This window comes from Pollachius pollachius (genome assembly GCF_949987615.1).
Source record: "Pollachius pollachius genome assembly, chromosome: 14".
Taxonomy (NCBI): Eukaryota; Metazoa; Chordata; class Actinopteri; order Gadiformes; family Gadidae; genus Pollachius; species Pollachius pollachius.
In genome coordinates this window covers 1,888,330-1,916,171 of record NC_136947.1, presented here as the reverse complement: position 1 = coordinate 1,916,171, position 27,842 = coordinate 1,888,330, and the positions used below count along the sequence as shown (strand labels likewise).

Sequence of the window (27,842 nt, the reverse complement as noted above, 5' to 3'; positions counted from 1 at the left end):
GCCTAAATAAATAGGTCCCCGTGAGTGTTTCTGGGCATTTTAGAGCAGTATTGAAAAATAATGATTCATGAAAGAAAGATGGAGGAAAACGGAAAAACGAAACCTTACGGCAACCATCAACACTAATAACAAACATGCTTTATTAACATTAATTAGTTATTAGAACAGGATGTTTTGACAGGAAAATGTAGGCTGTTGATTTCGATACCATACTCTGCCCCAAATCAAGAAATCCTGGACAAATCCTCTACGACTTATATCACAATTTGAAAGCAAATGCGCTCCTCCTCAACCATCCGTTCGCCCTTGGGCCAATCAAATGGTAGTGGAGGTGGCGTGCCAGAAACACGGGCTTTCATTCACTGAGAGAGAGCAGTGGTTACATAATAGTAACAGAACACTGATCGCTCTGTTACCATAACACTGTCACGCATGATGAATGAATGGATGAACAAATTAACGAATGACTGACATGTGGACACACACGCTTATATTTATCGAAACATACAGGCCACCTATTTGGGGTCAGAACAGTCACATTAATACCGAATGCACAGGGAAGGATTCACAAATGCATTTTGTGAATCCGGCCACGTCAGGGGAATCTCAAAAATCCACGTATAAATACAGACCAGTTCACACACAGATGCAAACAAGTTCACAAATGAAAAGCGTCTTGTAAATTCAAGTTTAACAGCTTGTATATAGATGTAACAACATCCAAATACATTTTGATGAAAATTAAAAAAAAAATAAAACTGTTTAATTCATATATTCATGGATTTATATTGTAATGACCTCGCCGGTGACATAACGATGTCCAGTCATAACTATTTGAAGGAACTTTTAATGTTGCACAAACCAGGTCACTGAAACGCGTAATCAACGGCAAAAAGCCACACTAACAACAACCGGTTACCTGGGCAACCCCCCAACCCGGTCCCTTCAACGTGCAAGCCCCCACCCTCCTGTTCTCCCAAGGCCCTCCCCCAGCTGACCTGATGATTCGCCCCCACACTGATTGACAAGAAGAACATTGCAACACATTCACACAGAACAACTGGCATAACGGACAACGAAACACAATGCAACACATTACACACAAACCTTTTAAATGTCCCAGGGTCGCTACAATATTACATTTATTTAAAACAAGACACATTTGTGTGTGGATCAGAAATGTGTTTGTGACCTTATTTTTGTTTATGGATTTATTTTACATTTATGCATACCGATATCCATTTGTGTGTGCATTGAAATGTATTTGTTAGAAGAGTAATTTATATATAAATCACAAAATGCATTTGTGAATCCTTCCCTGTGCCTTTATTATTAATGAGGCTGTTCTGACCCCAGACTCCGAATGTGTCTCTTCTACCACCCTGTGGTGTTTTTTGTTATTTTTTATAAATAATAAAAACTTCTCAAAGGGAACACCTCTTATTTTGGAGATCATAATGATACTGTGGCACATTTTATTTATTTATTTTAATTATTTTGTAAATTAAAATAAAAGTCACATCCTACACCCATTTCTTAAACGAAACAAAGTATAGGCTATTGTTTCTCTTATATGCAGTATAAAGATATATAAAACGCTAGATGCTGTATTATCTTCATTTTAGGGGTCGAATAGGTTTTATGGCTCCAGATCAATTTTATTCGGTGAGGGGGACCAGAAATGGCTCTTTTGATAGTGAAGGTTGCTGACCCCTGTGGCTGCTTGTGGGAGTGCACCACTTTGTCGATGAAAGGTGTTACGAGAGTGGTGTATGTGTGTGCGTGAGAATGTCTGTGTGTGTGTGTGTGTGTGTGTGTGTGTGTGTGTGTGTGTGTGTGTGTGTGTGTGTGTGTGTGTGTGTGTGTGTGTGTGTGTGTGTGACTGACGTCAGCGAATGAGTCGACGAATGAGTGAACGAGCGAGTGAGCGAGTGTCAGTCTAGGAGGAACTAAATGAGTCCGGTTGTGTTTTTGGAGGATACGTGTACAGTTAAATAAAGTACAAAACGCCAAGAATCCGTGCCCGTGTCTTCCGACCTATGAACCGACCCGTGAACAGACCCACTGCCGGTCATAGTGAAGGGTGTTACCCCCGAAAGGACATCGGCCCTGGAGGGAACGTCTCCCCTGTGCTCCCCGACTACGGTCTGAGAGCCAAGGAACAGGAAAGGTTTAACAAAGGGCTTGCAACCTTTAATAGGTTCATGCCTGGAACCATGAAATGCAATTGCACCACGAGTCTGTATGGTTCGCCAGAGAGTCATCTAGAGTAAATTAGAGACGGGGTTTGATGTGGAATAAACTAATTCGATCCTTGGTGGTATGTTCGTCTCGTGCTACTGCTAGGTATGACTCGGAGCAGGCGCGTCGTTAGACCGGGGCATTCGAGGCTATAGCCCCGGATCTTTTGGGAATAGCCCCGGACCGCTGTGCCGTCAAAAAAAACAAACAAAAAAGCATAATGATGAAAATAGCCCCGTAGAGTATACTTCGTTGTGGTTGAATTACCATCAGCCACAACAATGCAACATTGTAGCGAGTGAAAACCGCAAAATTCTGACGCGTCCATATATGGGCAGATTTAGAATATTTTTTTGCAAAATGTTGCGAATTCAACGTCGGTATTCTTTCTTCTCTATGCATAGCGCATCTCGTCGATATTGCTGTTTACTGCTGCTAGCCTTTTAGTGAGATTAGAAAGTGTTGAGAAGGACAGTAATAAAATATCTTTGGTAAGATGGATATAAGAAGAGAGACCCGCAATGAATCCAACCCGGTCCACTTGACATCGGGTAGGTGCATGACAGTGGTACCGTAAAACTTCAATAGCCCTGGCTTTTATTTGTTTCTATAACTGAACTTTCGAACAAAACTCTTGCTCAGCAACGATGGGAAATACTATCAAATGCATTATCTAAACCAGTATGAATATTACCGTACATGTTTACCAGGCAATCGAATAACGCCTGCACACACACACACATTAGCACGCACATTAACACACACACACACACACACACACACACACAAACAATAGCACACACACACACACACACACACACACACACACACACACACACACACGCAGAGTGGTAATCCGGAGAGTTGGGAGAATTCCCTGTGGGCCGTTAACGTTTCGGGGACGCCGGGTCATGCTGTTGAGAGCTTAAATAAATGGACTATATAAGTTGACTATGAGCAATTATTGAAGTTTAATATTTTGTTCAGCAAATTTGACAACTGACAGATGCAATATTGTAGCCAGTAAAAAACGCAAAATTCTGACTTGTACATTTATGGGCAGGTTTAGTATCATTTGTTGCAAAATGCTGCAAATTGTATTCTCTATGCATAGCGCATCACGTCGATACTGCTGTTTAGTGCTGCTTGCACAGATTCAGGAGACCCGCAGCGAATTCAAAAACCTTTTGACCTCGAGACCCAAAAGAGAAATTTGGGGTCTCCCCGGACCAATTTTTTTTATAAAGTCATCATAAATTGCCATAACATCTACTTTTATCTACTGTGGCAACCACACGCCGGCGGACTGGGAGGAAACTAGTCAACGCACGGAACAGCGCCCCCTCCACGGACAAGTAGTGCAAGGGAGATTCATCCCCTTCAACACGGCTGTAACCGCCCAGCAATCAAGCAGGCACAGACGATCAGGGGGAGTGAGATCACCTGGGGGAAGGCGGCGGCAGGAGGGAATTAAAGGCCGAGCACACGGCAGTCAAGAGAGAGAGACGCAGAGGTGAGACCGACATGCTGTTGCCCTAACTCATGGAACACTTTCCCCCAGGAGTAGCGGAAGGGAGCAGCATTCACGCCGGACACCAAGACGGGCCTGGCCGGAGACCCCCATAGCGGAAGTCACCTTAGTTGATTTATGATTTTCCTTATTCCCCTGAGCGGTCCTTCAATAAAAACCCTCGTTCCGACACCAAGCTTGCGCATCCTTTATTGGGAAACCAGCCCCTGACCACTGGGGTTGCCACACTACACAGACTACTGACAAATAACAAAACAAACCAGGAAGTTACGTTTTTATTGAATAAAAAAGCAGCCTACAACACACCATTGTGCTGAGTGTAATGTTACGTTTTTCACCGCCTCATTACGAATTTGCCCTATAAACTTGAAAACTGGGCAGTATCCATACAATCACTACGTCAGCTGGAGTGGGGTGTGCGGCACCCCCGGCCTACCATTGGGCCCGGGTGGGCCTGGGCACGCCCATTTTAGGTCCGGGCCCGCCCATTTTGACCCAGGCCTATAGTGAGTAGAGAGTGATTTCCATTCTAGCTGTTTATCCAATAAGCAGCCTGAGGAAAGCGTTGAGTAAAAACTTCTCTGCCAATCAGCGGCTTCTACCCCACGTGTGGACTGTGCCTGCCCACAGGCTGCAATACGCACGTTGATTCTATTCTGGGCAAATCATCACCTGTACAGCAAAACTCTGAAGCAGATGATGGAGCTGAACACTCGTTTCAAGCCCGACGCATACCGCTTTATGAGAGCCGCTGCTGCCTGCTTGCCACGGTTCAGACACCTTTGGTGACGGCTCTCATCCGGCCCGCCTGCGCGCACTTTTCCATTCCTGTGGAAGACGCAGAGCACACTGTGTTTGTACAGCAGCTTAAAAGAAAGGCAAAGGCCAACAAGACCATGAACGAGAAAAAAGAAACACTCGTAGAAGTGCTCGACGCATGCCCCCGTGATATTTTCCCCAACACGAACAGCCTCCTCACATTACCCATGACGACATGTACTGTGGAGAGACTTTCAGCTGTCAATCGGATAAAAACAGGCAGGCTACAATGTTGACAGATAGACTGCACTCTTTATCCCTGCTTTCATTTGAAAGGGAATTGACTAATTCACTGGAATATCAAGAAATTCTTGCTGTGTTCAACACGAAACCCCGTCGTCTCCTGCTGTAAACCAAGTCCCACAAGCCAGTTTGAATTGAATTGTGTGCATTTGTGATTATTTATCAGTTATCTCGGATTGTTATGCTTTTGTTTGTATGGTTAGATAGGTTATTCATTTAAGTATTCTTCTTATAAGCTACAGGAGAAATAATTTTTGATCGTTTTCCTGCTGTTTGTGTTTAGCAGCTTTGTCAGATTCAATGCTGCTGCTATTTCATGTCCATACAGTTCTTCTGTCATTCTGAATTCATAAGAAACAGTTAAATAATTTTGGACAGTTCCCTGCGCGCCGTGCTGGGTAAATAAATGGAGAGAGAAACAGAACCTCCAAAGATATAATTCAGTCTTTTTGTGTATTGAACGTTCAAAAGAGATAAATGAAGTTAGGCTTAAGCTACTTTCACACCGCCGCGCGGCAACTCGCCGCCTCCATTCATTTCAATGAGGTAAGGGCGGCAGAGGGGAGGCGGTTACAAAAGCGGCTGAAAACCAGGAAGCGGTTGCCGCCCACGTGAACGCGCACAGATTTTGCCGTATCGCTCAGCTTTCCCCGTGTTGAAACTTTCGGCGGCAGCCGCCCGGCGGCAGCAGCAGCAGCCGCTTTTGAAAACGCCTGGCCCTTCACACCGCCGCGCTGTACCCTCCGGCAGCCAGGCGGTTATAAGGGCGGTTGCCGCGCGGCGGTGTGCAAGCACATTTAGGCTACTGCCAAGGTGTGTTTCTTTTTCCGCTTCAACTCTGAGCTGAGGACAGCGACACAAGAGCCACACAGGTAGGCTACTGAGTCGCCGTCCTCAGTGCCGCAGAAAGGCGCTGAAACGGAGATGAAGGGGAACCCGGTTTTTATTTTTGGCTTATTTCCGGTTTTCTGGAGGCCCACCCACAATCAAAATCCTGGCGCCGCCACTGGTGTGCGGTCAAGTATATTAACAAGTAAACACAAACAAAATTACAAAAATAATCACTCTTGTAATAAAAATAAGGGTGTAATATAAAGTGCTATACAACACCTGAATTATGAATTGTGTACACAATCAATGAATGAAAGATTGAGGTTTATGTGGTTGAATATAGTTATTGTTAAAGAAAAGTCAGTACTAAATCAATAACCAGATTTGTATCTTTAGTTGATTGATACAGTAATAATATAGTTAAATAAAGGGTACCTATTATAAATCATTCAATCATTATTATGAGGAATGAGAATTTGCGAACAGTGACTAAGTCATTTTGTCACATGGAAAGTGTAGTAAAAAACAGGTGGCTTTTGTTACACTGCTGCCCTTATGTCGTTTGTGCTCTTTAAGATGGTATAGCATAGTATACCAGCATAGTGCTTTGCGCGGTCATGCACTGTTGGCAGTCTGTATGGAAAAGGTTCGTTCGTCACATCTACTGGCAGGCCCGGATGGGGGGAGTCCCCCACGTTATCTCCAAGGTTTACCGTAATTACCGACCGCCAGGCACCTCCCAACATCAACACTGATTATGAAATGTAAAGCAGCACAGCCGGCTGAGGTGGTGTCTTAAAACAATCACGCATCTCAATCGCGGTTAATGTAGTCCATTGAAAGTGTATAGAAATATTGGATTCTCAACCGATATTAACGGTCTGAATTACATAAGTGACGCCGCGGGGAACTTAACAATTGATCCCCGGTGTGAGTCCCGTGTGGCCAGAGAACGTGAAGAAAACGATTCCAGGTCTAGGTTTGCGAGAAGGGGGAGCGGGATGGGTTCCCGTACACAGCGTCAGAAATGGAAAAAGGCGGAGAAAAAAAAACCCTCTTCTATGGAAAGGAAAATGGATTAACAGAGCCATGCGGTGTATTTTACTCAGCCAAACGGCGACCCAATAAACAACGGTCGGTTGCCCATTTTGGGTTGGGATCCTTTTTTTTAGAAAGCTGATTAAGAGCCATCTAAATAGCTCTAGTCCTTCAGTACTCGGCTGTATGTCGATTGTCAAATCGAATGACCTAACTCATTTCCATAAAGTTAAACTAGTTAAACCTCACCTCGCCGCAAGACAGCCGTCCCACAACACGAGAACGTGTTCGGCAGCACGCACGCGTCCAATACAAACTGACACGGAGGCGAGTGCCACACTCTAGGCCACGTGTTCGGTGGGGCCAGGCCCCCTCCTCACCAAATTCATTGTTATGAATGAATGAACGCATCAAGTTCCGGGGGGCAAACTGCCCCCCAAAAAACCTTACAGTACTCCACGAATCAACGAAGCAAGCCAAATATTTATATGATTGATCCATTTCCTTTCGTGTTGCTCTCTATAGGCTACTTGAACACTTCATTTCAAAACACTGCAATAACGATCGGCAGCCCCAACTAGCAACACGTTGGCGCATCACGGTATTACGTGGCCACGGGCAGTTCTGCATTTTATATATGAGTCATAAAGTCATCCAGACGTACAAAAAAGGATAACTGCGTGTTTAGTTTTTCCAACAGAGACACGCAAACACAGCGCGTTGGGACTTCATCATCCTCCTCTGCCGACATCCGCCATTGAGCCAATCATAACGCAGGTTGTCGTGTGACGCTTAAAGGATGTGGCTCATGCCATTGGATCTGGGCGGAGAGGAGTAGCACAATTCGGGACTCAAACCGACCACACGCCATTACCGTACTAAGATCCACTAGTGTGACGTAAACGCAAGCGAAGACGCAAGACCGATCGCTCTGTAATTGTGAGGCGAAAAAAACGACGGACTATACTGTTTAATTGTGGAGTTGCGAAAAACATCTAAAGTCTACGTTGTGATGTCAGCTTCAGCACATGGGTGAGTATCCTCTCCAAGGTGGACATTTACCCACAACGTTTCCTCCGCTCTTTTAATTAATACTTAAAACACTACTTTTAATTACTGTAAACACTACTATGCCTACAAATAATGATACGAATAGGCCAACATGAATACTATACGAGCAAAATATCAGCGATGGCCCGACTGGGGTGAATGGATCCAGGGCTTAGATGTTCCATCCTCAGTCAGCAGTGAACAGCGAAAATTTGAGAATAAAACCCTTCTTAAATATACGCAGTTGACCACGCCAATAGACGCAGAGTAGCTTACCAAAGTGACCTTTGGTGGTGTTGAGTTGATGTAATTTAATAAGTGTGCTATTTTAAAACGCCTGCTTTACTATCAATGGCTTTTAGCAGACTCCGCTCAGTGTGAGGGTGTGTAAGTCATTTAATAGTGTTTGTTAACTACACTATGAAATGATACACCTTGATATACAAATAAGGAAACGTGACTAAGCGATCATTCTGCCCCATTGGCAGAGAAAGTTCCGAAACTTGTTCCAATGTTACGACACCGGAATAGTATTTGCAATTAAGATTGCAAATCTTGATTGAAAAGGCTTTTTTGCAATGAAGATTTGGACAGGACAGAAATTATGATTTAAAATCAATAAATCGAGAGGGATCTTTCCAGCCTTACACATAGTTGTAAAACCTTTCGATAATTTGAGCGGACGGTAAAACAAACCGTCTCCATGCCCTATTTTTATTTGACTTGGATCCTGTCCTATGCCACTGATTAGAAATAAAACTGTTCTTCATCAGTTGCTCCATTCCAAATGCAAAGACAGCATCGTTGTATTTGACCGTAACCCTCCTGATATAGTCTCTCTCTCTCTCTCTCTCTCTCTCTCTCTCTCTCTCTCTCTCTGATGCTGCCCGCTATCCCGACTGAAAGCAATAGCTATGAGGAATGCAAGATCACATCCGATTGGCTGCAGGCCCACACGGACGTGCGCCCAGTGCTGGCTATAGTGTGTGGCTCTGGGCTAGGGGGACTAGCTAAGAAAATCAAAGACCCATTCATCCTAAAGTACGGGGACATCCCCAACTTCCCCAAAAGCACAGGTAAGCTCTCCCACCTGTGTGGAACCAATGCGCTTGTATATGAGGCTGAGTGTCTTTAACCAACATCCTTGTGGCTAAAAATGCAGTGTGGTCATTACAGTGTGTGTGTGTGTGTGTGTGTGTGTCCATGCTAATGTGTCGGTCTGTGTGTGTGTGTGTGTGTGTGCTAATGTGTGTGCTAATGTGTGTGTGTTTGTGTGTGCGCTAATGTGTGTGCTAATGTGTGTGCTAACGTGTGTGTGTGTGTGTGTGTGTGGCTAATGCGTGTGCGTGTGTGTGTGCTCCTTGCAGTGCGTGGTCACGCGGGTCAGCTTGTGTTTGGGACTCTGCAAGGGAAGCAGTGTGTGTGCATGCAGGGTAGATTCCACCTCTACGAGGGGTACCCCATCCAAAAGGTGAGTAGATACCCCCCCCGGGTCCTGAATGTCGAGCTCAGAGTTCACTTTGTTCATTTTTGGTTTGTCATGGCGTGAAGTCGTGCTGTGTTTACCTTCCTTTGGTTGAGTTCACTTTGGCCCTGTCTAGCTTCCTTTTACACCGGGTCTGTTTCTGCTCTCTTTTACAGTGCAGAGTTGTGGAAAGACCTCTATGGGGTCAGAACAGTCTCGTTAATAATGAATGCGCAGAGAAGGATTCACAAATGTATTTTGTGATTTATGTATAAATTACTCTTTTCTCAAAAATACATTTCAATGCACACACACATGGATATCGGTATGTATGAATGTAAAATTAATCCATAAACAAAAATAAGTTTCACAAACACATTTCTGATCCACACACAAATGTGCCTTATTTAAATACCATTACCATTCCCTTTGTCAGCGAGTGAAGCGTCAACCTGCTATACTATTATGCTATCCTGTTCTACAACTGTTGGGGTGGGCAAAATGCCAATAGACCAGTCTCGTTGTGGAAAGAACAACATTTAAACAAAAATAAGGGTGTAATATAAAGTGCTATCCAACACCTGAATTATGAATCAAAGTGTACACAATCAATGAATGAAAGATTGAGGTTTATGTGGTTGAATATAGTTATTGTTAAAGAAAAGTCAGTACTAAATCAATAACCAGATTTGTATCTTTAGTTGATTGATACAGTAATAATATAGTTAAATAAAGGGTACCTATTATAAATCATTCAATCATTATTATGAGGAATGAGAATTTGCGAACAGTGACTAAGTCATTTTGTCACATGGAAAGTGTAGTAAAAAACAGGTGGCTTTTGTTACACTGCTGCCCTTATGTCGTTTGTGCTCTTTAAGATGGTATAGCATAGTATACCAGCATAGTGCTTTGCGCGGTCATGCACTGTTGGCAGTCTGTATGGAAAAGGTTTGTTCATCACATCTACTGGCAGGCCCGGATGGGGGGAGTCCCCCACGTTATCTCCAAGGTTTACCGTAATTACCGACCGCCAGGGACCTCCCAACATCAACACTGATTATGAAATGTAAAGCAGCACAGCCGGCTGAGGTGGTGTCTTAAAACAATCACGCATCTCAATCGCGGTTAATGTAGTCCATTGAAAGTGTATAGAAATATTGGATTCTCAACCGATATTAACGGTCTGAATTACATAAGTGACGCCGCGGGGAACTTAACAATTGATCCCCGGTGTGAGTCCCGTGTGGCCAGAGAACGTGAAGAAAACGATTCCAGGTCTAGGTTTGCGAGAAGGGGGAGCGGGATGGGTTCCCGTACACAGCGTCAGAAATGGAAAAAGGCGGAGAAAAAAAAACCCTCTTCTATGGAAAGGAAAATGGATTAACAGAGCCATGCGGTGTATTTTACTCAGCCAAACGGCGACCCAATAAACAACGGTCGGTTGCCCATTTTGGGTTGGGATCCTTTTTTTTAGAAAGCTGATTAAGAGCCATCTAAATAGCTCTAGTCCTTCAGTAAAACCTTACAATACTCCACGAATCAACGAAGCAAGCCAAATATTTATATGATTGATCCATTTCCTTTCGTGTTGCTCTCTATCGGCTACTCGAACACTTCATTTCAAAACACTGCAATAACGATCGGCAGCCCCAACTTGCAACACGTTGGCGCATCACGGTATTACGTGGCCACCTCAACAAGACTGAGCTCCTCCTAATACCAGGGAAAGATTGCCCACACATGGACTTACTGGTCACTGTTGAGAACATCACTGTATCTCCTTCTCCAACTGCCAAAAACCTTGGTGTAGTGTTGGACAATCAGTTGTGCTGCACCGCAATCATCACTGCGGTGGCCCGGTCCTGCAGATTTGCACTTTACAACATCCGCAGGATCCGGCCCTTCCTCACAAGGGAAGCAGCTCAGCTTCTAGTCCAATCACTGGTCATCTCCCGCCTCGACTACTGCAACTCGCTCCTGGCTGGACTCCCTGCCTCTGCGATTAAACCCTTGCAGCGCATCCAGAATGCGGCAGCGCGCCTCGTGTTCAACCTACCAAAGTTCTCCCATGTAACCCCCCTCCACTGGCTCCCTGTAATAGCTCGCATCAGATTCAAGATGATGGTACTGGCATACAAGGCAGTCGATGGAACTGCCCCTGCCTACCTCCAAGCATTAGTAAAGCCACACACCCCAGCTCGATCCCTCCGCTCAACTACCTCAGCCGGACGTCTGGTACCGCCATCGCTAAGAGCAAGCAAAGGTCGATCAGCAAAGTCACAACTTTTCTCTGTTTTGGGACCTCAGTGGTGGAACGAGCTCCCTACCGATGTCAGGACCGCAGAGTCGCTCACCAGCTTCCGCAAAAGACTCAAAACTCACCTGTTCAGAGTTCATCTCGACTCTGCATAGAAACCAATGCACAGCCACCATTGAATGTTGTACGTCCTGGCACTTGTACAAGGTACTTAATTGTGTAGCAGCTAGGTTAGCCTAGCGATTGTAATACTTGCACTTGGTTCTATGAACGTCTTTACTGTACCGACAGCGATATATTGTTTCACTTCTTATGACAAATGTACTTATTGTAACAAATGCACTTATTGTAAGTCGCTTTGGATAAAAGCGTCTGCTAAATGCCCTAAATGTAAATGTGTCCTCTTTCCCTACCCTGTCAAGACCTCCCCGACCGCGACCTCGTCCCCTTCCTCGTCCCCTAGGTTGCCTGCCTCTAGCAGCAGGCCGTCTGCTGACCCTATATATCCCACGTCCTGTGCTGCTAGGACCTGGGACATAATCGTCCCCAGAGCCATCTGGGCTCTCTTCTTGTACACTCTTATAATGCAGAAAATAAGCGTTATTGTAGTATAATTCATCACTTCAAAACGTCAGTATATAATATTGATGATCAGGTTACTAGCTCTGGCAGCTAATGCTAACGAATTACAGTTGCAATTAGTTTGCTGACTTGCTTGGCTGATACAGCTACTTTTCTTAGGCCTACCAGCGCAATTACAATGATTTTAAGATAACATACATGGTATGTCTGTGAGTAAGATGTTGATGCTAAATATGTACTTATGTAGTTATCAGCACTAATGTTTAATTACCTCAGAATCTGACATGGTGTTTCGTCTTCCTATCAATTTAACTGAATTCACATGAACGCGCATAACTGACGTTGGGAGGGAGGAGCTACAGCAGGTAGGGCGTGGCAGGGAGGGGCCAGAGAGAGCACAACGGAATGTCAACCACTGTTTTCTCCCAAATTACCCACCCTAGCTTTAACAAAGTAATACCAAAGCCGAGCTGGTCTGCAGAAAACCTGCTCTTCCAGTTTTGGAAAAACTTTTTTTTAACAAACAATGGCCATACATGGCTTCACCACCATACTAATTTTGTCATGTTCCTTATTCTGGGATTTGTGAGCTGTTTCGTCATCTAACTTATTTAAATTCACTTACTCATCCAACCTTGTCTGAACCTCTCTATCTCAGTATCAGACAATGTCATGCATTCACGTGTCATGTTCTTAAGGCCCTGAAGGCAACGGTATTCTCTTCACACCAGGAGCCAGGGGCATAATCTATCCCCGAACAAACTAAATAGATGCTTTGTCTATTTAATAAAAAAACGTAATCTCAACTTGATCCCCAGGCCTGAATATGAGTACACACCGGTGGCACAGCACATCGGATGACCTTTCCATGAAGCCAGAGTCTCTTCAGAGGACTCCCAGTCTTCCACGTTTATCTCATCCATATAGCAAATAAGTCAACAAATCGATTATAATCCTCTAAGGCACTTACGCCCCGTTCGCACTGCATCCATGCGTTGACGGATCTCATTGACTTTGCATGGGGCGCTCTCGAAATGCATTGTGGGTCTGTCCGTTCTATCGGCTCCGTTGCCTGCGTCAAAAAAGTTGAGAAATGTTCAACTTTTCTTTTTTTTGAGAAATGTTCAACTTGGCCGACGGATCCATCGGCCAATCAGATCGCGTCCCCCATACGTCAGACAAGCCCTCTGTCATCCTTCGACGGATGTGTGCAGTATGAACGCGGCGATACTAATCAGGGTAGTTCAGTAACAAGCTCGGTGACTTACTGTTGATCTGTCCTTCTTTTCCCGCACGCGGTCCAGATCACGCTGCCCATCCGCGTCTTCAAGCTGATGGGCGTGCAGACGGTGATCCTGACCAACGCGGCGGGCGGTCTGAACCCCGGCTACAGAGTCGGGGACGTCATGGTGATCAGGGACCACATCAACATGCCCGGCATGGCTGGGAACAACCCACTGGCTGGGCTCAACGACGAGAGGTGTGTGTGTGTGTGTGTGTGTGTGTGTGTGTGTGTGTGTGTGTGTGTGTGTGTGTGTGTGTGTGTGTGTGTGTGTGTGTGTGTGTGTGTGTGTGTGTGTGTTGTGTGTTAATGGAGATGAGATGCCTTCATGTACTGTTTCTGTAAAAAAAATAGAGCAACATGTGGCATGCATGTCGCATGTTATCTATTACTGCTTTTTAACATGCAAGTACTGTAAGGCGTTTCTAAAAGATAAGACTAATGCTGCAATATCTTAGTTAGTTAGTTGCATAACATTTTCACTCACAAAAGAAATGGAAAAGGGGGCTTGGGCGATTGCCTCGTGCTCCCGTTCAGGTGGTTAATACGCTCTCTCCTCCACACCTCCTCTCCCAGGTTCGGCGTCCGCTTCCCCTGCATGTCGGACGCCTACGACAGGAAGCTCCGGGAGATGGCGCACGAAGTCGGAAAAGAGTTGGGCTTCAGTGACTTCCTGAAGGAAGGGGTCTACTGCGTCCTGGGCGGCCCCTCCTTTGAGACCATCGCAGAGTGTCGCATGCTGCACTCCATGGGGGCGGACGCCGTTGGTAAGCCTGGACCGAGGTCACTGCGACAACGTGGGCCTTTTTTTAAAGGGGACATCTCATACCACCAGGCGTGAGTGTGATTAGCCATTACAAGCCGTTTTCAAAATGTGCAGCATTGGGACATCACACGTGGGCGTGTCCATCTAGATGTGTGACGGATAGATGGACACGCCCACCTGTGACGTCACAGTGCTGCACATTTTCAAACCTGCTTGTAATGGCTATTCACACTCACACCTGGTGGTATGAGATGTCCCCTTTAAATATCATTGACTGAGTGAACCCTAAAAGAATTGCAATGCTCCTGTGCACCTGTCGTTGGACCAGAGCTGAACGGTTTGGGGAACTAATCGAATTGCGATTATTTTGACCAATGTTACGATTCCGATTTAATGCGCGATTTTTTTTTTTATTTATTAATGTCCTTATGTTCTGTATCATTCACAGAAAAAGCAATAAATCATTCTTTAGTATGACCAACACAACATTGGAAGCAGTCAGCATAAAAACTGCTCTTTCCTTTAGGCCAGGCCCCACATTAAAAGCAGGATTAATACAAAACATTGAATATACAGACATATTATATCCCTCCCCCTTGAACTTTTGGCCCTCAACACAAACAAAAATAAAGTAAAGAGGAGAAAGCACTACCGCCCAGCGTTCCCCCAGCGGCTCTATGGCTCGGTCCCGCGCTATAACCCCTGTCTCTCCCCCAGGTATGAGTACGGGCCACGAGGTGATCGTGGCGCGCCACTGTGGCATGCGCTGCTTCGCCCTGTCCCTCATCTCCAACCAGTCGGTGATGGATTACACCAGCAAGGAGAAGGCCAACCACGAAGAGGTGCTGGAGACAGGCGAGGGGAGGGCGGCTCAGATGGAGCAGCTGGTTTCCACCATCGTGTCTCGCATGGAGTAGCAGGGGGGCTTGTTAGGCCGGCTCTGAGTGTCGCAGCGGCAGGTTAACATTCCTACTCACTGACTGGCTCCAAGCGAATGATGTTCCCCGGGCGCTTGGGTCACTGCTGGCCGACTCAATCGTCAATACTGCAGAGGCTTGCTTTTGGGAAACTGGAGAATGCGGCCAGAGAATTCTGTTGCATGGGGAATGTGGTCTCTTTTGTGTTATATACTGTGCAGTGTTTCTCCTACATACACACAGCAGCGGCCTCCAAATACTATTTGTTAGTGATAACACTTTTTATCACGTTCTCATAATTATTATTCTACTTCCCCATATGTTGCATACTTTTTGTTAAATTAATATTTATAAGATTATCATTTAATTTTGACAGTGAATGGGATAAAACGCTTAAATCCACCCCTCTTCACAACTGAGAATGGTCAAATTAAATACACATGTAAACCAGAAGTAAGGAGGAGGTCAACATGCTCTCTTATAATGCCTGATCTTATGGAATTGTTCTGAGTTTGATTCTGTAAAAAAAGGGCAGTTAATGCCGATTTTTGCGAAAATACGATTATGCAAATGAGCCAGCCCCATGAGATCAGCCCCATAATTCAATCATTCACAAGTCCTCCTCAAAATGGCCCAGGGACTTGAACCTTGGCGTGTTCGCTCGTTGGCCATGCTAGCATGTTAGCATGCTCACTGAATATTGCGCACATGACAACAAGTGTGTTCATGCTACTACAGGCATTTCCTTCAGCAAAAAATATGCCAACCGCAACTCGGTATCGTGGCTAAAAAAAGATCTTAGGGGAAACACTGGCGTGAAAATATTAATAAATAGATATATAAAAGGTAATGTATGTACATAACTCGAGAAAATACTTGAACGACTCACAAATACTCTTGGGGTTTAAACTCGAAACCACCTCCTAATTCGAGAATTGTATTAATTGTTTTAACTCAATAATACATTCCCTGCTTAAGGTTAAAGGTGCGATGCTTCAAATATTTATAGAACTATGAATTATCGTGTGTGTGTGTGTGTCAAAGTCTAAACCACATTCCATAAATATATCTCCTACCCTACTGTTAAAAAACTTTTCTACTCTTTTAAAATCACTAATATAAAAAATGTTTTTATAAATTTTACAACAAAGAATTTGATTCCATTCCTGTTTAGTTCTGCACCCATTACATCTGTCCCTTGGAAATTTAAATGGAAACAATATGCGGAATGCATGTTAAACGATGGAAAGCATGTCATTAATCCATTTTTAAGAGCATTGGGCATCCACAGTGCAACTAACTCGCAGTTAGTCTGCTATTAGTCAGGCGCCACTAGTAATCTTTTATTTCTGTCTATGTTGCTTCATTCCCAATAAACAAATCGGTCTGAATAACAAAGTGTGTCGTGTGTGTATGTGTAGGTTAAACATTAAAGACCAAAAAAAATTGTAACTCACAATTGAGAATTTCTCTTTCCAGGACTGAATGGGGGGAAAAAGTATGGAAATGGTCAAAACCAAACACATACACGTTCACCTTCACATGCTCCCCCCCACCCCCCATGAGGAACAAAGTGTTCGGTACAACAAACAAATGATAACACCGGCCGGGTTCTGTTAACTTATTCCCATGAACACCATCGGCAACCCCCTGGTTGTTTTACCCCCCTCTCAGCTAAACTGCCCCCCTTCTCCTCGACCACATCGGCCCGCTGTTTCTCATCTGAAACGTTCCTTCTGCAGCAGCCAGGAAATTACTCCATCCCTGGGCCCCAATCCCAAATACCTTTCCATTGGGAAGCTCCAGCGTTCCCACGTCTTCACCATACAAGGTCATGGGAGCTTTTTTACCATAAGCGGCCAAGTGTCGCCCACAGTTAAATCAAGTCTTCTCTCCGTGTCGAAGCAGGGCTGTGGCGGGTCCCTTTAGCAGTGTTAAGAACAGTATGGGGGTAAGGTGACATAGCATGAATGTGACAGTGCCTAAGAGAACAGCTTATGGCTTAGTCTGAGCTTAAGAGGTCAAGCCTTTGCATCAGGTGTGTTCTCAGTTTCAGGGCGCTGGATTTGATGGAGACTCAACACAGTACTAGTTGCTTGTACTAGTACTAGATCTAGTCCTGTGAACTAGTGCACAGGTTGATGATTGACAAGTGTTCTGTGTGAGCGTATTTTAAGCCATGGCGAGTTAGGACTCCAATAATTCAGTCAAAGGAAACATGGAATGTTTGGTTTGAGTTATCGTAAATATAAAGCTATGGGTGTATTTGAGGAAGAACCTGTCAGAAGGATAAACTGCAGTGACACTTCAGGGAATCACCAGTTGCTGTGTGAACATTGCTAAGCCTTCCAACTCAAATACTTGAATTTTTTGCCGGTTGATCATGAGGCCAGACAAAGGCGCATCTTGTGTCGAAGGCCAAGAAGAAATAAGTCAGAAAGGGTGTTTGCCAAGAAGTCAGATGGTACCACGCGACCGGATCACAGAAGTTCCTCTGGCGCTGGAGCAACGCCTCGTGCCCACTGCATTCGTCCGTTGACTGATCCCCATTGACTTTGAACGTGGACGGACGCGCAATGCATCGTGGATCCCTGCGCTCCGTTGGAGCCTTCGGCGCCGTCAGAAAGTTGAACATTTTTCAACTTTTTCGGCAGCGACGGATCCGTCATCCAATCACATCGCGTATGCAAATGTAAGCACTGTGACACTACTCGGGCTCTGACGACCCTGGAAAGCTCCCCCGTCCGTCAGCCCCGCCTTCCAACGTCCTTTGACGGAGGGGCACGAGGCGTAGGGCTAGCAGGGTCATCAGGGTCATCAGACTGGGGATGAATGGCCAACGCTGTTATTGAGGCGTTTTGCTGCCCCCTGTTGCTCTGGCAGACAACTGTCAGTGTACATAAAGGTTGACATGAATTTTTTTCATGAGGCAACATAACACAGGCTATTCATAACATCATTGAAATGTGCAGGAATTGCCATAAATCGTCAGCCAAGCTAAACTGCAGAGCAATAATGAAGCAGACGGGTGGCGTAACTTGTGAAACTTTGATTCCAAAATGGCAACACATTTGTGACACATCACTTGCAAAGGGCCTATAGACATTTGGCTTTCACCGGAGATGAAGTAGCATCCAACTGAATTCAGAAATACACAAAGTAAGTTGAAGTCAAAGGAAAGAGCTCTTGATCGCTTTTGTAAACAAGCTTTGGGTTTCAAATGTTTAATTCAAGTTATTTGCTACCTGTGATCATAGGAACACAATTGTTCATGGATTCCGTTTGGGGTTTCAGCTTGGAGTTTTTACGATACATGCACATCTTTGTGCAAATGGACTGCAAACATCACAACTTAAATATCAGTTTTAAAAAAAAAGGCTTGCATAAAGCAATGCCCTTCATAAAAACACATTCGTAAGCTCTTTTATACAAATCTCAACCTTGATCAGATCAACTCGGGGATCATCTTAAGCATTGGTTTTAACATGGAACATGCAGATAATCAGGTCAGGAGCCAGGGCTGGCCATACTTACGTATATTATAGTCGGATGTTTTAATGATGACTATTGGTCTCCGGGAAATGTAGCTATTACACCTTTCAACAGAAAAATGGAACGTGAACAGCATACTTTCGAGAAATAAATAAATAAAATAAAAAAAGTCTGTTTCGAGGGGCTTAGAGGAAAATGTGTTCCCATATTGTGATCAGGAAATGACATAATACCATGAAGTCAAATCATGCGACACAATGGCTGTTTATAGGAAATTGCTCACCCGTTCACTATCTGGGATGTCAACATGTGTAGCGCTGCTCGGAGCCAGAGTGTCAGACTTCATACCCAAAGATGCACCGCAAAAGCTGTGTACAGCTGACAGTCTACACTAATCCTGCCTGTTCATGTCCCACGATGCATTGTTCAACCATCTGGTGAGACCTCACACAGGTCTCCATGACCAACGCGCATCCCACTGACAGACCTCCACAGCACGATTAGTGTCCCCCTTTCCCCTTCCTTACCTGTTCCCCCCCCTCCCACAGTCTATATCCCTGCAGAGTTCACTCTATAGGGATCGGGGCACGGATGAACAAGTGAGCAATCTCGCTTCGCGGTCATAACGTTGCGGCCGCCGTACCCACCCCCCATCATCTCATTCCGGTCCCGGTGTGAATGTGCGTGCATGAGAGTAGGGGGTCCGTGTGTGCGTGTGTGTGTGTGCGTGCGTACGTTTGTGTGTGCGTGCGTGCGTGCGTGCGTGCGTGCGTGCTCGCTCAGCTGTAGGCGTGGATGATCCGGTGCCTCTTGAGGTGGTGCAGCAGGATGAAGGTCTTGCCGCACTGCGTGCAGCTGTACGGCCGCTCGCCGCTGTGCGTGCGCTGGTGCACACGCAGGCTGCTCTGCTGCGTGAAACGCTTGCCGCACTGGCCGCAGCCGTACGGCTTCTCGCCCGTGTGCGTGCGGTGGTGGATGTTGAGGTGCGACGAGCACTGGAAGCTCTTGCCGCACACGCCGCACCAGAAGGCGCGCCGCCGCTTGTGGCTCTGCTGGTGCAGCTTGAACTGGTGCAGGCGGGCGAAGGCCTTGCCGCACAGCGAGCAGATGAAGCCCCGCGCGGCCCCCGACGCCGACCCCACCCTGTGGGGGTGCGCGGCGCCGGCGGGGGGAGGGTGGTGGTGGTGGTGCTGGTGGTGGGGGGGGGGGAAGCCGTCCGGCGAGAAGGCCGGCCGGTCCGGGTCGGCGTCCCGCTCCGAGTGTTGGTGGGCTGGGGGGGCCAGCCCGGGGATTCTGGGAGGGAACGCGGCGTGGTCGCCCGGGGGGCACCTGGAGGCCTGGAAGGCGGCGGCTACAGGCGGAGGCGCGTCCTTCTGGTACTCTCCGCCGTACGGGGTCTTGCAGGGGGGCTTGGGGGCTGACGGGGGGCTGCCGCCGCCGCCGCCGCCAGCCTTGCAGTGGCCGCCGGGGAACGCGTGCGTGTCCGGGTGGTTGGGGAACGTGTTGGAGTACTCCTCCACGACGCTGGAGAAATCCAGGAAGCCGGCGTCGATGTCGTTGCCCTCGATGATGGAAGACCACAGCTGGTTCTCTCGGTCGTCCAATGAGAAGTCACCGGGGAGCGGGTTCTGTTTGCCGGTGCCGTGCTGGCACCTGTCCCGACTCGCCGCAGAGTGACCCTCCTCCTTCTCCATTTTGATGGTCAGCCGCAGGTCGTTTGTCTCCTCTCCCCGCAGTCCTGCATGGTGCGAAGCGGCGAAGTGATTCGGGGCGCCTTCATTGGTGAACTCTGCGTTGGACAACTGGCTGGGCTCGTCCAGCAGGTGCGTCTCGGCGGAAGTGTTCGAGTATTGCATGGCATGCCCTGAAAAAGACACATTAGGGTGAAGGGGAATGACGCAGCCGTCGACGTATTGAACCGACCTATCTAGCCGACCCGTATTCTTTTGGACCCACCTATAGAATCTGAAGATCTTCTTCTCCATACTGCTTCATCTGGAGACTCCTCCTTTATGGTAAAGGCTGCAGCATCCTGATCAGCGTTGGCAAACTACAAAATCATCGGGTTTAATTTAGCTTTGCGTTTATTTAATTGAATGTACGTTCCATTAACCAAATTAGGAATTCATAAGCGTGCGAAACATACCTTGATATTTCCGGCGGGATGCGGGCAGCTGCTCCCAGCATCTGTCCCGCTGTCAATATAGCTTTCTGATTGGTACCAAAATAGACAAACAAGGTGGAGCCTCGTTAGTACGTATGACAAGTAGTTAGGCAGCTGCATGGTAACTTGTTTCAATCCCAACAAGCTAGAATGATGGATGACCAATGATGAATATAAAACACTTAATACCATGTCCAATTCTGGTAGCATTTGTGTTCATTTATCTGAGGCATAACCTGGTTTAATGACATACTGAGATAAAGAATCACTTTATAAGCATACGAATGCATGCTAAAATAACAATGAGTAAAGGATACACATAAGAGCACCCACTACTTACCAAATCCCCGATGCATTTGTGCTTTTTGGTTTTCCATGACTAATAATTTTCTTTTCAGGATTTCATTCTCGCTCTGTGTTCGTGATATTTCAATATGCAAAGAACCGCATTTATCATCGACAAGTTTAGAAATTTCTGACACAGCTGTTTTTACCAACACCTCCATGATAGAGGTGAGCTGGGTTTGAAAAGGAATACACGTCGCCATGTTACTTTATAAATATAAGTATAATAGGTTGATTTCTAACAATATATCATCATGCGAATACTTGTTATGAACTGCAATAACAATCGAGGCAGGAAAAATACATCCCTGACTGTAGTAACCCGGAACCTTTGTTTCGAGTGGCGGAGCATTTTACCGTAAAAACTAGAATACTGTGCCCGCCGGGTTCAGGGGATTCCTGGCTCCATCTATCGCTTGCAACCTGTGTTTCAACTGCAGGACACGTCTATGTGCTCAACGGATTGGAGATCTAATAACTTAGGGCAGTAGCATGTTTGTTTGACATAGTGCAATTCAAGAAAATACATGAATATACATACTTTTTTTGTTTTTGAAGGAGTGAGTACAAAAACTAATATGTGTGTAGACTACAAGATTTGGCACAGTAGCAGCACTGCCAAGCATAGGTTTGAGAATCCACTTTTTTTGGTTGCATAATGGCTGAATTATGGGAACCTTAGGGATTCTATAGAGGCATTTCCATCTTCTTGTTGGCTGCAGTACCCATTTATCATAGCAGAGACAGAATAATTTGCAAATGATAGATTGCAGATACCTTGCTTTAGGGATAATGGCGTTTTAGCCTGCCTTAGGGCAAAATAATTACTGTTTACACGCTAAACATTCACAAGACTACTTATGGATACTCACTACACAAAGATTAGTACTTTTAAGTCACACAGAAGAACAAGCATCAACATTGTTGATACTTTCATTTTTGTCTGGGTATATAATATATTACTGTCAGAGGCACCTTTTTTTGGGACGTATACAATTATTCATTAAATGGACGCTAATATATTACTGCTTCTGACGATATGCATTAAATTTATCATGCACGCATATAAGGACTCTATCTGTTGAATATTTTCATCCCAATATTCATAATTTCCAGACGTGAGTGGTTCAAATTTGAAATAGAGGCTGAATACAACATACAACAAAGTGATTGACAAAATAACTAATTGATCATTTTCTTTTTTAATCTTAAATATTGGAATTTCCAAATTGACCTTTCAGAAAAAAAGGTCAAAACTTCAAAGAGGTTAACAGACATCCCAGGTAAAGGTTCGACACATTCATCTTCAAATTCTGTTTAATTTGTCTGCACTACCGTGTGAAAGCTACAGATCAACACAGGAAACCACTCAGAAAAGACTGTATTGCCTTATTTTGTAACAATTTCATGCACAACACCTAGACAGTATTTACATACGCACAAACGTATGTAATGTGACATTGAACAAGGCCACGGTTCCCATCATTTCTAAGGGGCCTGTGTCAGAATTCTCCCCAAAGAAAAGGCAGGACCACTTTATCGACTCAAATTGAAATTGCACATGTCGACAGCCCTATTCAGTCCCTCCAGAAAAACGCGGAGTTTTTTTGTGATTGTTTCGGCCAAAAATCCTTGATCACGTTTTCTTAAAAAATACGATGAAATATGCGGAATATTTTTGCAATTTTATGCGATGATATTGCGGGAACTTGCAAAAATTGCGGGAACTTGCGAAAAAATGCAGGAACTTGCGGAAAATGCAGCTTTTCGATGATGTTCACGTCGCGTAATTACGTCACTTCATAACATTCCCATTGCAACAGGGGGAAATGGCTGCTCTTGTGTGAAGTGAACGCAACATTTTTCAACTTTCTGCTAAGATATATGTGACTTTTTTGCAACGAAAATGCGGGGATTATGAAATCATGCAAGCCCCGCATATTTTGCGCGGAAATCGGCAATTTATGCAGTGAAAGCGCGCCATATTTGAAAAAATGCGACCCCCGCATAAATATGCGGACTTTGGCTGATTATGCGTTGAATTATGCGATCGCATAATCGCGTTTTTCTGGAGGGACTGACTATAAAGTGTTGAATATGCAATATTAAAAAACAAATCTTTGCAAACTATGCAACTATTGTCATTTTTAAATAGAAAACAGGATTCGCCACATAAACCTACTAACTGGGATCTTTGCACTGATGGCTCTCAAAGTTACTCCAACATTGATAGCTCGTCCCGCAGGTCAAACAGATGAACCCGTTCTGCTTGTCCCCGTCGCCGCTACAGCCCTCCTCCAGGGCGTTCAGGTCGGGCACCTCGAACGGCGACGTGCCCTCCTGGGAAGGGTCCATGCCCGTATACGGCTCCGTCAGCATCATCTCCATATCCTCCTTGCCCTTCACCGAGGGCATCTCTTTGCCCTGGGACCCTTGGCCCCCGTGGGCCCCGGGCTCGCTGCCGGGGCCCAACCAGTCCTTCACTATGTTCGACACCACGCTGGCCGCGTGCGCGCTGTACGTCGACGCCAGCGGCGAGAGGCTGCGGCCGCCGTCCTCGATGATCGAGGTCCACAGGAAGTTGGCGTCGTCCGCTATGCCTTGGGCGTTTCCTGGCGGTAGGACGTAGTCCGTCTCGGGCTCCAGCTTCACAGCGACCGGGGGCTCGCCGCGGCCGGCGTCGTACGGCGAGTCGGGGATGGGGCCCCCCAAGGTGGCCGGTCCAGACATGGACGTACCCGGGATCAACTGGGCTTGGGGGTTTCCTTCCTGCTGCTGCGCCTCCAACATTTCTATGCTCTGTTCTTTACAAAATAAAGTGAGAAACATCCAAATTAGCTTCATGATTCATTCATTTCCGTCGTTATTCATGCCTTTTTGGGGGTAGTCGTATGTATTTAGGGCTAAAATGTGAGCTTGGTTTTTTGATTTGTTTAACTGTTGTTCAAGTCAGAGTTTGTTTTGAACTTATGACACACAGACACACACACACACACACACTAACCAGTTCTGTGGGTCTTCAAGTGGATCTTCAGACTGCCCTTCTGATTGAAGAACCTCCCGCAGATCTGGCAGCCGTACGGCTTCTCGCCCGTGTGGATCCTCACGTGCCTCTCGAGGTGTCCGCTGCGCTCAAAGACCTTGCAGCAGAACGGGCAGACAAAGCACTTCTTGGGCTTGGCCGGCTCAAAGGAGGGGTTCCTGCGCGCCCAGTGGGGCTGCCACGGCATGCAGTTGAAGCTCGCTGACATCGCCGTCTCACCGAACGCCCCCGGCGACGAATATCGCGTCAGGGAGGTGGCGTTGTCACTCGGATTTCGGTATGGTTTCACCGACATGTTAAAGGGCCGCAAATGTTCCCGTGGGGCAGGATGTAAAGAGCCGTGTCCCGACCCGGATGGCATGCTCCTCCCCATGACGCCGTTGCTTGTTCCGGGGTTCTTTTTCACGTGAGGCCCCGACGCCCACAACTCTCCGTCTCTATCGAAGACCTTGACGTCTTCCACCGACCTCCCGCTGCCCTCCCTGGCTGGATGACTTCCGCCGGGACTCGGGTTCAGTGGCTGTGCTGCCACTTTCCCCTCAGGCCCCGACTTCACTGGAAAACCTGTGGCGGGATGGGCTTCTTCTTGCAGCAGCTCGTCTTTAACTGTAGACTGGCCCCCATTTTCAGCATGAGGGGTGTCTGCACTAAATTCCTCTTCAGGATCACGCTGATGTTCTGCTAAGCCTTGTATTTCTGGTTTGGGCTGTAGACCTGTATATGTACCAAATTCATTAGGGCATCTCTAGAACTGAATAACTAGACTACAATATAACTTTAGAATCATAACATTATGATCGAGGCAGACATCTTAAGGAGTACACATTTTCTTTGTGAAAAGACAATTTAAAAAGAGTAATCTATCTAGACAAGAGAACCTCAGGGTGTTAAGGTTTGAAGAGAAATACATGTCGGTGGCTTCGTGACAGCAATCCAACAATTACCAAGCGGGTCTCAGACTGTGCACAGTTGAGCCACACGTGAGAAACCTACCCTTTTGGTGTATCTTCATATGTTCCTTCACGCTGCTCTTCTGGTTGAATCGCCGACCGCACAGCTCACAGACGTACGGTTTCTCGCCAGTGTGGATCAGTTTGTGCCTTTCGAGGTGGGCCCTCCGGCTGAAGTTCTTGCCACAGTAAAGACAGGCGAAGCCCCTCTTGAACATCAAGCTCTTGATGTTCCTCCACCGGACCGGGTTGTAAGTGTTACGATAATAGCTGAACGCAAGCTGCTCGCGGGCGGCAGAGTTTTGCTGCACGGCCCCTGAGCCGACGACAACACCAGAGGAGCTACCGACTGCTGTAGGAGCCGATGGATCAGGCTGGAGAACCTCTGCCAAACCCAAATAATCAGGAGTGCCGAGTCCAGCTGCGTTGTACATGGAGTTTGCGCTCCACGTTCCAGATTCCCCTTCAAAGCGGGTCTGTTCCGCTCCCTGCTGGGCCAGGGCCTCTCTGCCGTCGCTGATGGTCTTCTCTCCCGGCTCCCTCTTGACCTGTACCTCAGGTGTAGACCCTTTGCTTGGGTCCTTGTCAAGCACGTTTTCATTGCAGGCATCGTTGGCGTCTGTGGAAAAAAATAAAACGTAGTACCGTACACAACCCTTTTTTGCCAACCAAAATCCAAGCCATTTTAAAAGGAGGCTGCATTGTAGGACAAATACGGCAGTGTCTCATAAAACTAATCAGGGGTCTGCTCCCTTTAAGTAAGAGGGCGCCGGTTCTGACTTCTACCTGCGCTGGTACATAAAACGATCACACCGATGTGAAAGTGAATATTTTCCAATTCATTAATCTGGCAGACTTATAAGTAAATAAAACGGCTGTTTATGCATAAGGCACCTGTAAACCCAACATTTAAAAAAAAGAAATAAAAATAACGTTTGATTACCAGCAGACGCTTAATTAAATATATTCCTGCCTACCTTTTAGATTCACTACAGTTTACAAGCTAACCTACTCCCACATCCATACATTCCTTGTGGACCAAGAGGTTAAGGCCTAGCCTCTTGTATTTAAAAACAACAATCCAAGATGTTTTCCAATTGCAATTAATTTTATACGAATCAATCAGACTGCTCAGCATCAAAATTCTTCCGAACCAGACGCCTTTTTCTGGAGTAAAACTACGTCGAATTGTAACGTTAAGCCTTACCATCACTCCCCGGTCGGTCATCCTCAGTAAGAACGATCACCCCTCGATCTTGACCCCCAGTCGCTGCTTTCAGCTCATTGTTGAGAACGGCGATGTTGTCTTTCAGCTTTAGGATCTCATTGTCGCGTTGGCATATTTCCAGACGCCACACCACCATGCCATCTTCGACAACTTTGGCGATTTCTGCAACAGCAGCTTTGGACAGTGCATCGATAACAGAGGAAATCTGAGCTCGTATGTTAACGACACTCAACATAGTATACGTATAAAGGATATGCCGAGGCGTCCACTTCACAGCTCTAGGCTACCTTGCAAAGGCGTCCAGCTTCTTGTTCTGACCAAAGTAAGGTGGTCCATTTACAGATAGAAGGTGCCCAGCCTGATACTATCGCGTTTGTCGTAGCTTATAAGAGGCTACACGCGTATACATATAATTCAAAGTGCGTTATAAATAAAATGTATTATTATTACATGCTAACATACACACAAACTGAATCATGGCTGAACAAGCGAAGAGTTCCTCCCGTTCTACGGATATGACGTAATTACCTTAATAACAGACAAACGCGCAGCAAAAGCCTAGAATGAACTAAAAGCTAGTAGTTATTTCAGAACTTTTTTTTTTTCAAAGATGACTTTAGAAGTCATATTTGCTGGAATTCCCGACAGAAATACAATCGAATGCTCTATCAAAAATGCAGTGATTTTGTTCGGCCTGAATTGAATTATTGGATGGCCAGTGGCCGCACTCTACCCCTGTCTTCATTGCGCATGACAGGAGTCTTCCACAACAAGGCTTTAACTGTAGTAGGCAGACCTTTTGCTAATGCTAGCGATGTGCTTTGTGGTTGTCTTTGGCAGAAGGCCTGAAGGGAGGTGTGGGATTTATTTATGCTGGAGACAAAATCGAGCTTACTTATATGTATTTATATTTGTTTGACGTGTGGTGGCACGAAAAGCAGCTTTGACTGGCTGGCATTCCATCCCCGGCCATGCCAGAAAAAGGAACATTCATGAATAAACTCACAATCAAACTGGGTTTCTTTGAGGACAACTCTCATATATAACCCTGTCTTAGGCTGTTCTTGTAATATATAAAAGGGCCTTACCTGATAACAGGTAAACAGTGGGATGGCATAAGTAAACATGGTTTTTCACAAGTGTGTGCAATGCTGTAAAGAATACATGATTTTAGTTGTCCCCCTACATTTAAATGTTTCACATCCATTCCTCTTCGGATTCTCTGGCAAGCTGACAATTGGTAGGTTTAAATAAACAATCAATCAATTAAAGAGCAACTGGTTTTCAGATCACATCTAGTACTATGTTATTATTTAATCACTGTTTTATCCAAAAGCATGTTGTGGTATACATTCAATAATAATCCTTTTTGTGCTGAATTGTCTTACCTACCTTTCGTTTTACTTTTATGTAGGCTACATAATTCACGAAGACCAACTAGTACCAGAAAATGGCATCACCACGTTGAACACCATCACAATCACTTTATTTAAAAACTGCTCACTGGTAGAAAAAGTGGAATACATCAAGCAAAACAAGAGGCTAATATACATTCCCTCATATCTTCAAAACTCTAATGCATCGACCTTTCACAC

General features: G+C 45.7%; 3 protein-coding genes across 4 annotated transcripts; 1 reads left to right on the top strand and 2 right to left on the bottom strand.

Moving 5' to 3' along the window:
• The first annotated feature begins 7,553 nt into the window (after positions 1-7,553).
• pnp5b (purine nucleoside phosphorylase 5b) lies at positions 7,554-16,404 on the top strand. The gene is made up of 6 exons (XM_079750484.1): positions 7,554-7,735; positions 8,660-8,829; positions 9,121-9,224; positions 13,365-13,540; positions 13,919-14,109; positions 14,826-16,404. The coding sequence occupies exons 1-6, from the start codon at positions 7,716-7,718 to the stop codon at positions 15,023-15,025; spliced, it is 861 nt and encodes a 286-aa protein (XP_079606610.1). The 5' UTR covers positions 7,554-7,715; the 3' UTR covers positions 15,026-16,404.
• A 2,708-nt stretch (positions 16,405-19,112) lies between these two features.
• Positions 19,113-21,287, bottom strand: LOC307085979 (uncharacterized protein). Its single transcript, XM_079750950.1, has 4 exons — positions 21,022-21,287; positions 20,664-20,728; positions 20,474-20,567; positions 19,113-20,381 (listed from the first exon to the last, which is right to left on the bottom strand). Exons 1-4 carry the CDS (start codon positions 21,227-21,229, stop codon positions 19,297-19,299), a joined length of 1,452 nt encoding a protein of 483 aa, XP_079607076.1. The 5' UTR covers positions 21,230-21,287; the 3' UTR covers positions 19,113-19,296.
• A 942-nt stretch (positions 21,288-22,229) lies between these two features.
• Positions 22,230-26,721, bottom strand: LOC307086341 (uncharacterized protein). 2 transcript variants are annotated; one of them, XM_079751518.1, is made up of 4 exons: positions 26,227-26,721; positions 25,063-25,638; positions 24,031-24,783; positions 22,230-23,830 (listed from the first exon to the last, which is right to left on the bottom strand). In XM_079751518.1, exons 1-4 carry the CDS (start codon positions 26,480-26,482, stop codon positions 23,208-23,210), a joined length of 2,208 nt encoding a protein of 735 aa, XP_079607644.1. In that variant the 5' UTR covers positions 26,483-26,721; the 3' UTR covers positions 22,230-23,207. The 2 variants fall into 2 exon arrangements, with proteins under 2 accessions (XP_079607644.1, XP_079607645.1); XM_079751519.1 differs by having other exon boundaries at positions 22,230-23,825.
• Positions 26,722-27,842: the final 1,121 nt, after the last annotated feature.

Excerpts from the sequence above, each read along its gene's own strand:
- pnp5b (XM_079750484.1), top strand. The coding sequence starts at position 7,716 with ATGTCAGCTTCAGCACATGG. Across the intron at positions 8,830-9,120 it reads CAACTTCCCCAAAAGCACAG|TGCGTGGTCACGCGGGTCAG; the intron begins GTAAGCTCTCCC and ends TGCTCCTTGCAG. Across the intron at positions 14,110-14,825 it reads CATGGGGGCGGACGCCGTTG|GTATGAGTACGGGCCACGAG; the intron begins GTAAGCCTGGAC and ends TCTCTCCCCCAG.
- LOC307086341 (XM_079751518.1), bottom strand. The coding sequence starts at position 26,482 with ATGTTGAGTGTCGTTAACATACGAGCTCAGATTTCCTCTGTTATCGAT. Across the intron at positions 25,639-26,226 it reads TGACCGACCGGGGAGTGATG|ACGCCAACGATGCCTGCAAT; the intron begins GTAAGGCTTAAC and ends TTTTTTCCACAG. Across the intron at positions 23,831-24,030 it reads CTTGAAGACCCACAGAACTG|AACAGAGCATAGAAATGTTG; the intron begins GTTAGTGTGTGT and ends TATTTTGTAAAG.
- LOC307085979 (XM_079750950.1), bottom strand. The coding sequence starts at position 21,229 with ATGGCGACGTGTATTCCTTTTCAAACCCAGCTCACCTCTATCATGGAG. Across the intron at positions 20,568-20,663 it reads ATCCCGCCGGAAATATCAAG|TTTGCCAACGCTGATCAGGA; the intron begins GTATGTTTCGCA and ends ATGATTTTGTAG. Across the intron at positions 20,382-20,473 it reads AAGATCTTCAGATTCTATAG|GGCATGCCATGCAATACTCG; the intron begins GTGGGTCCAAAA and ends TGTCTTTTTCAG.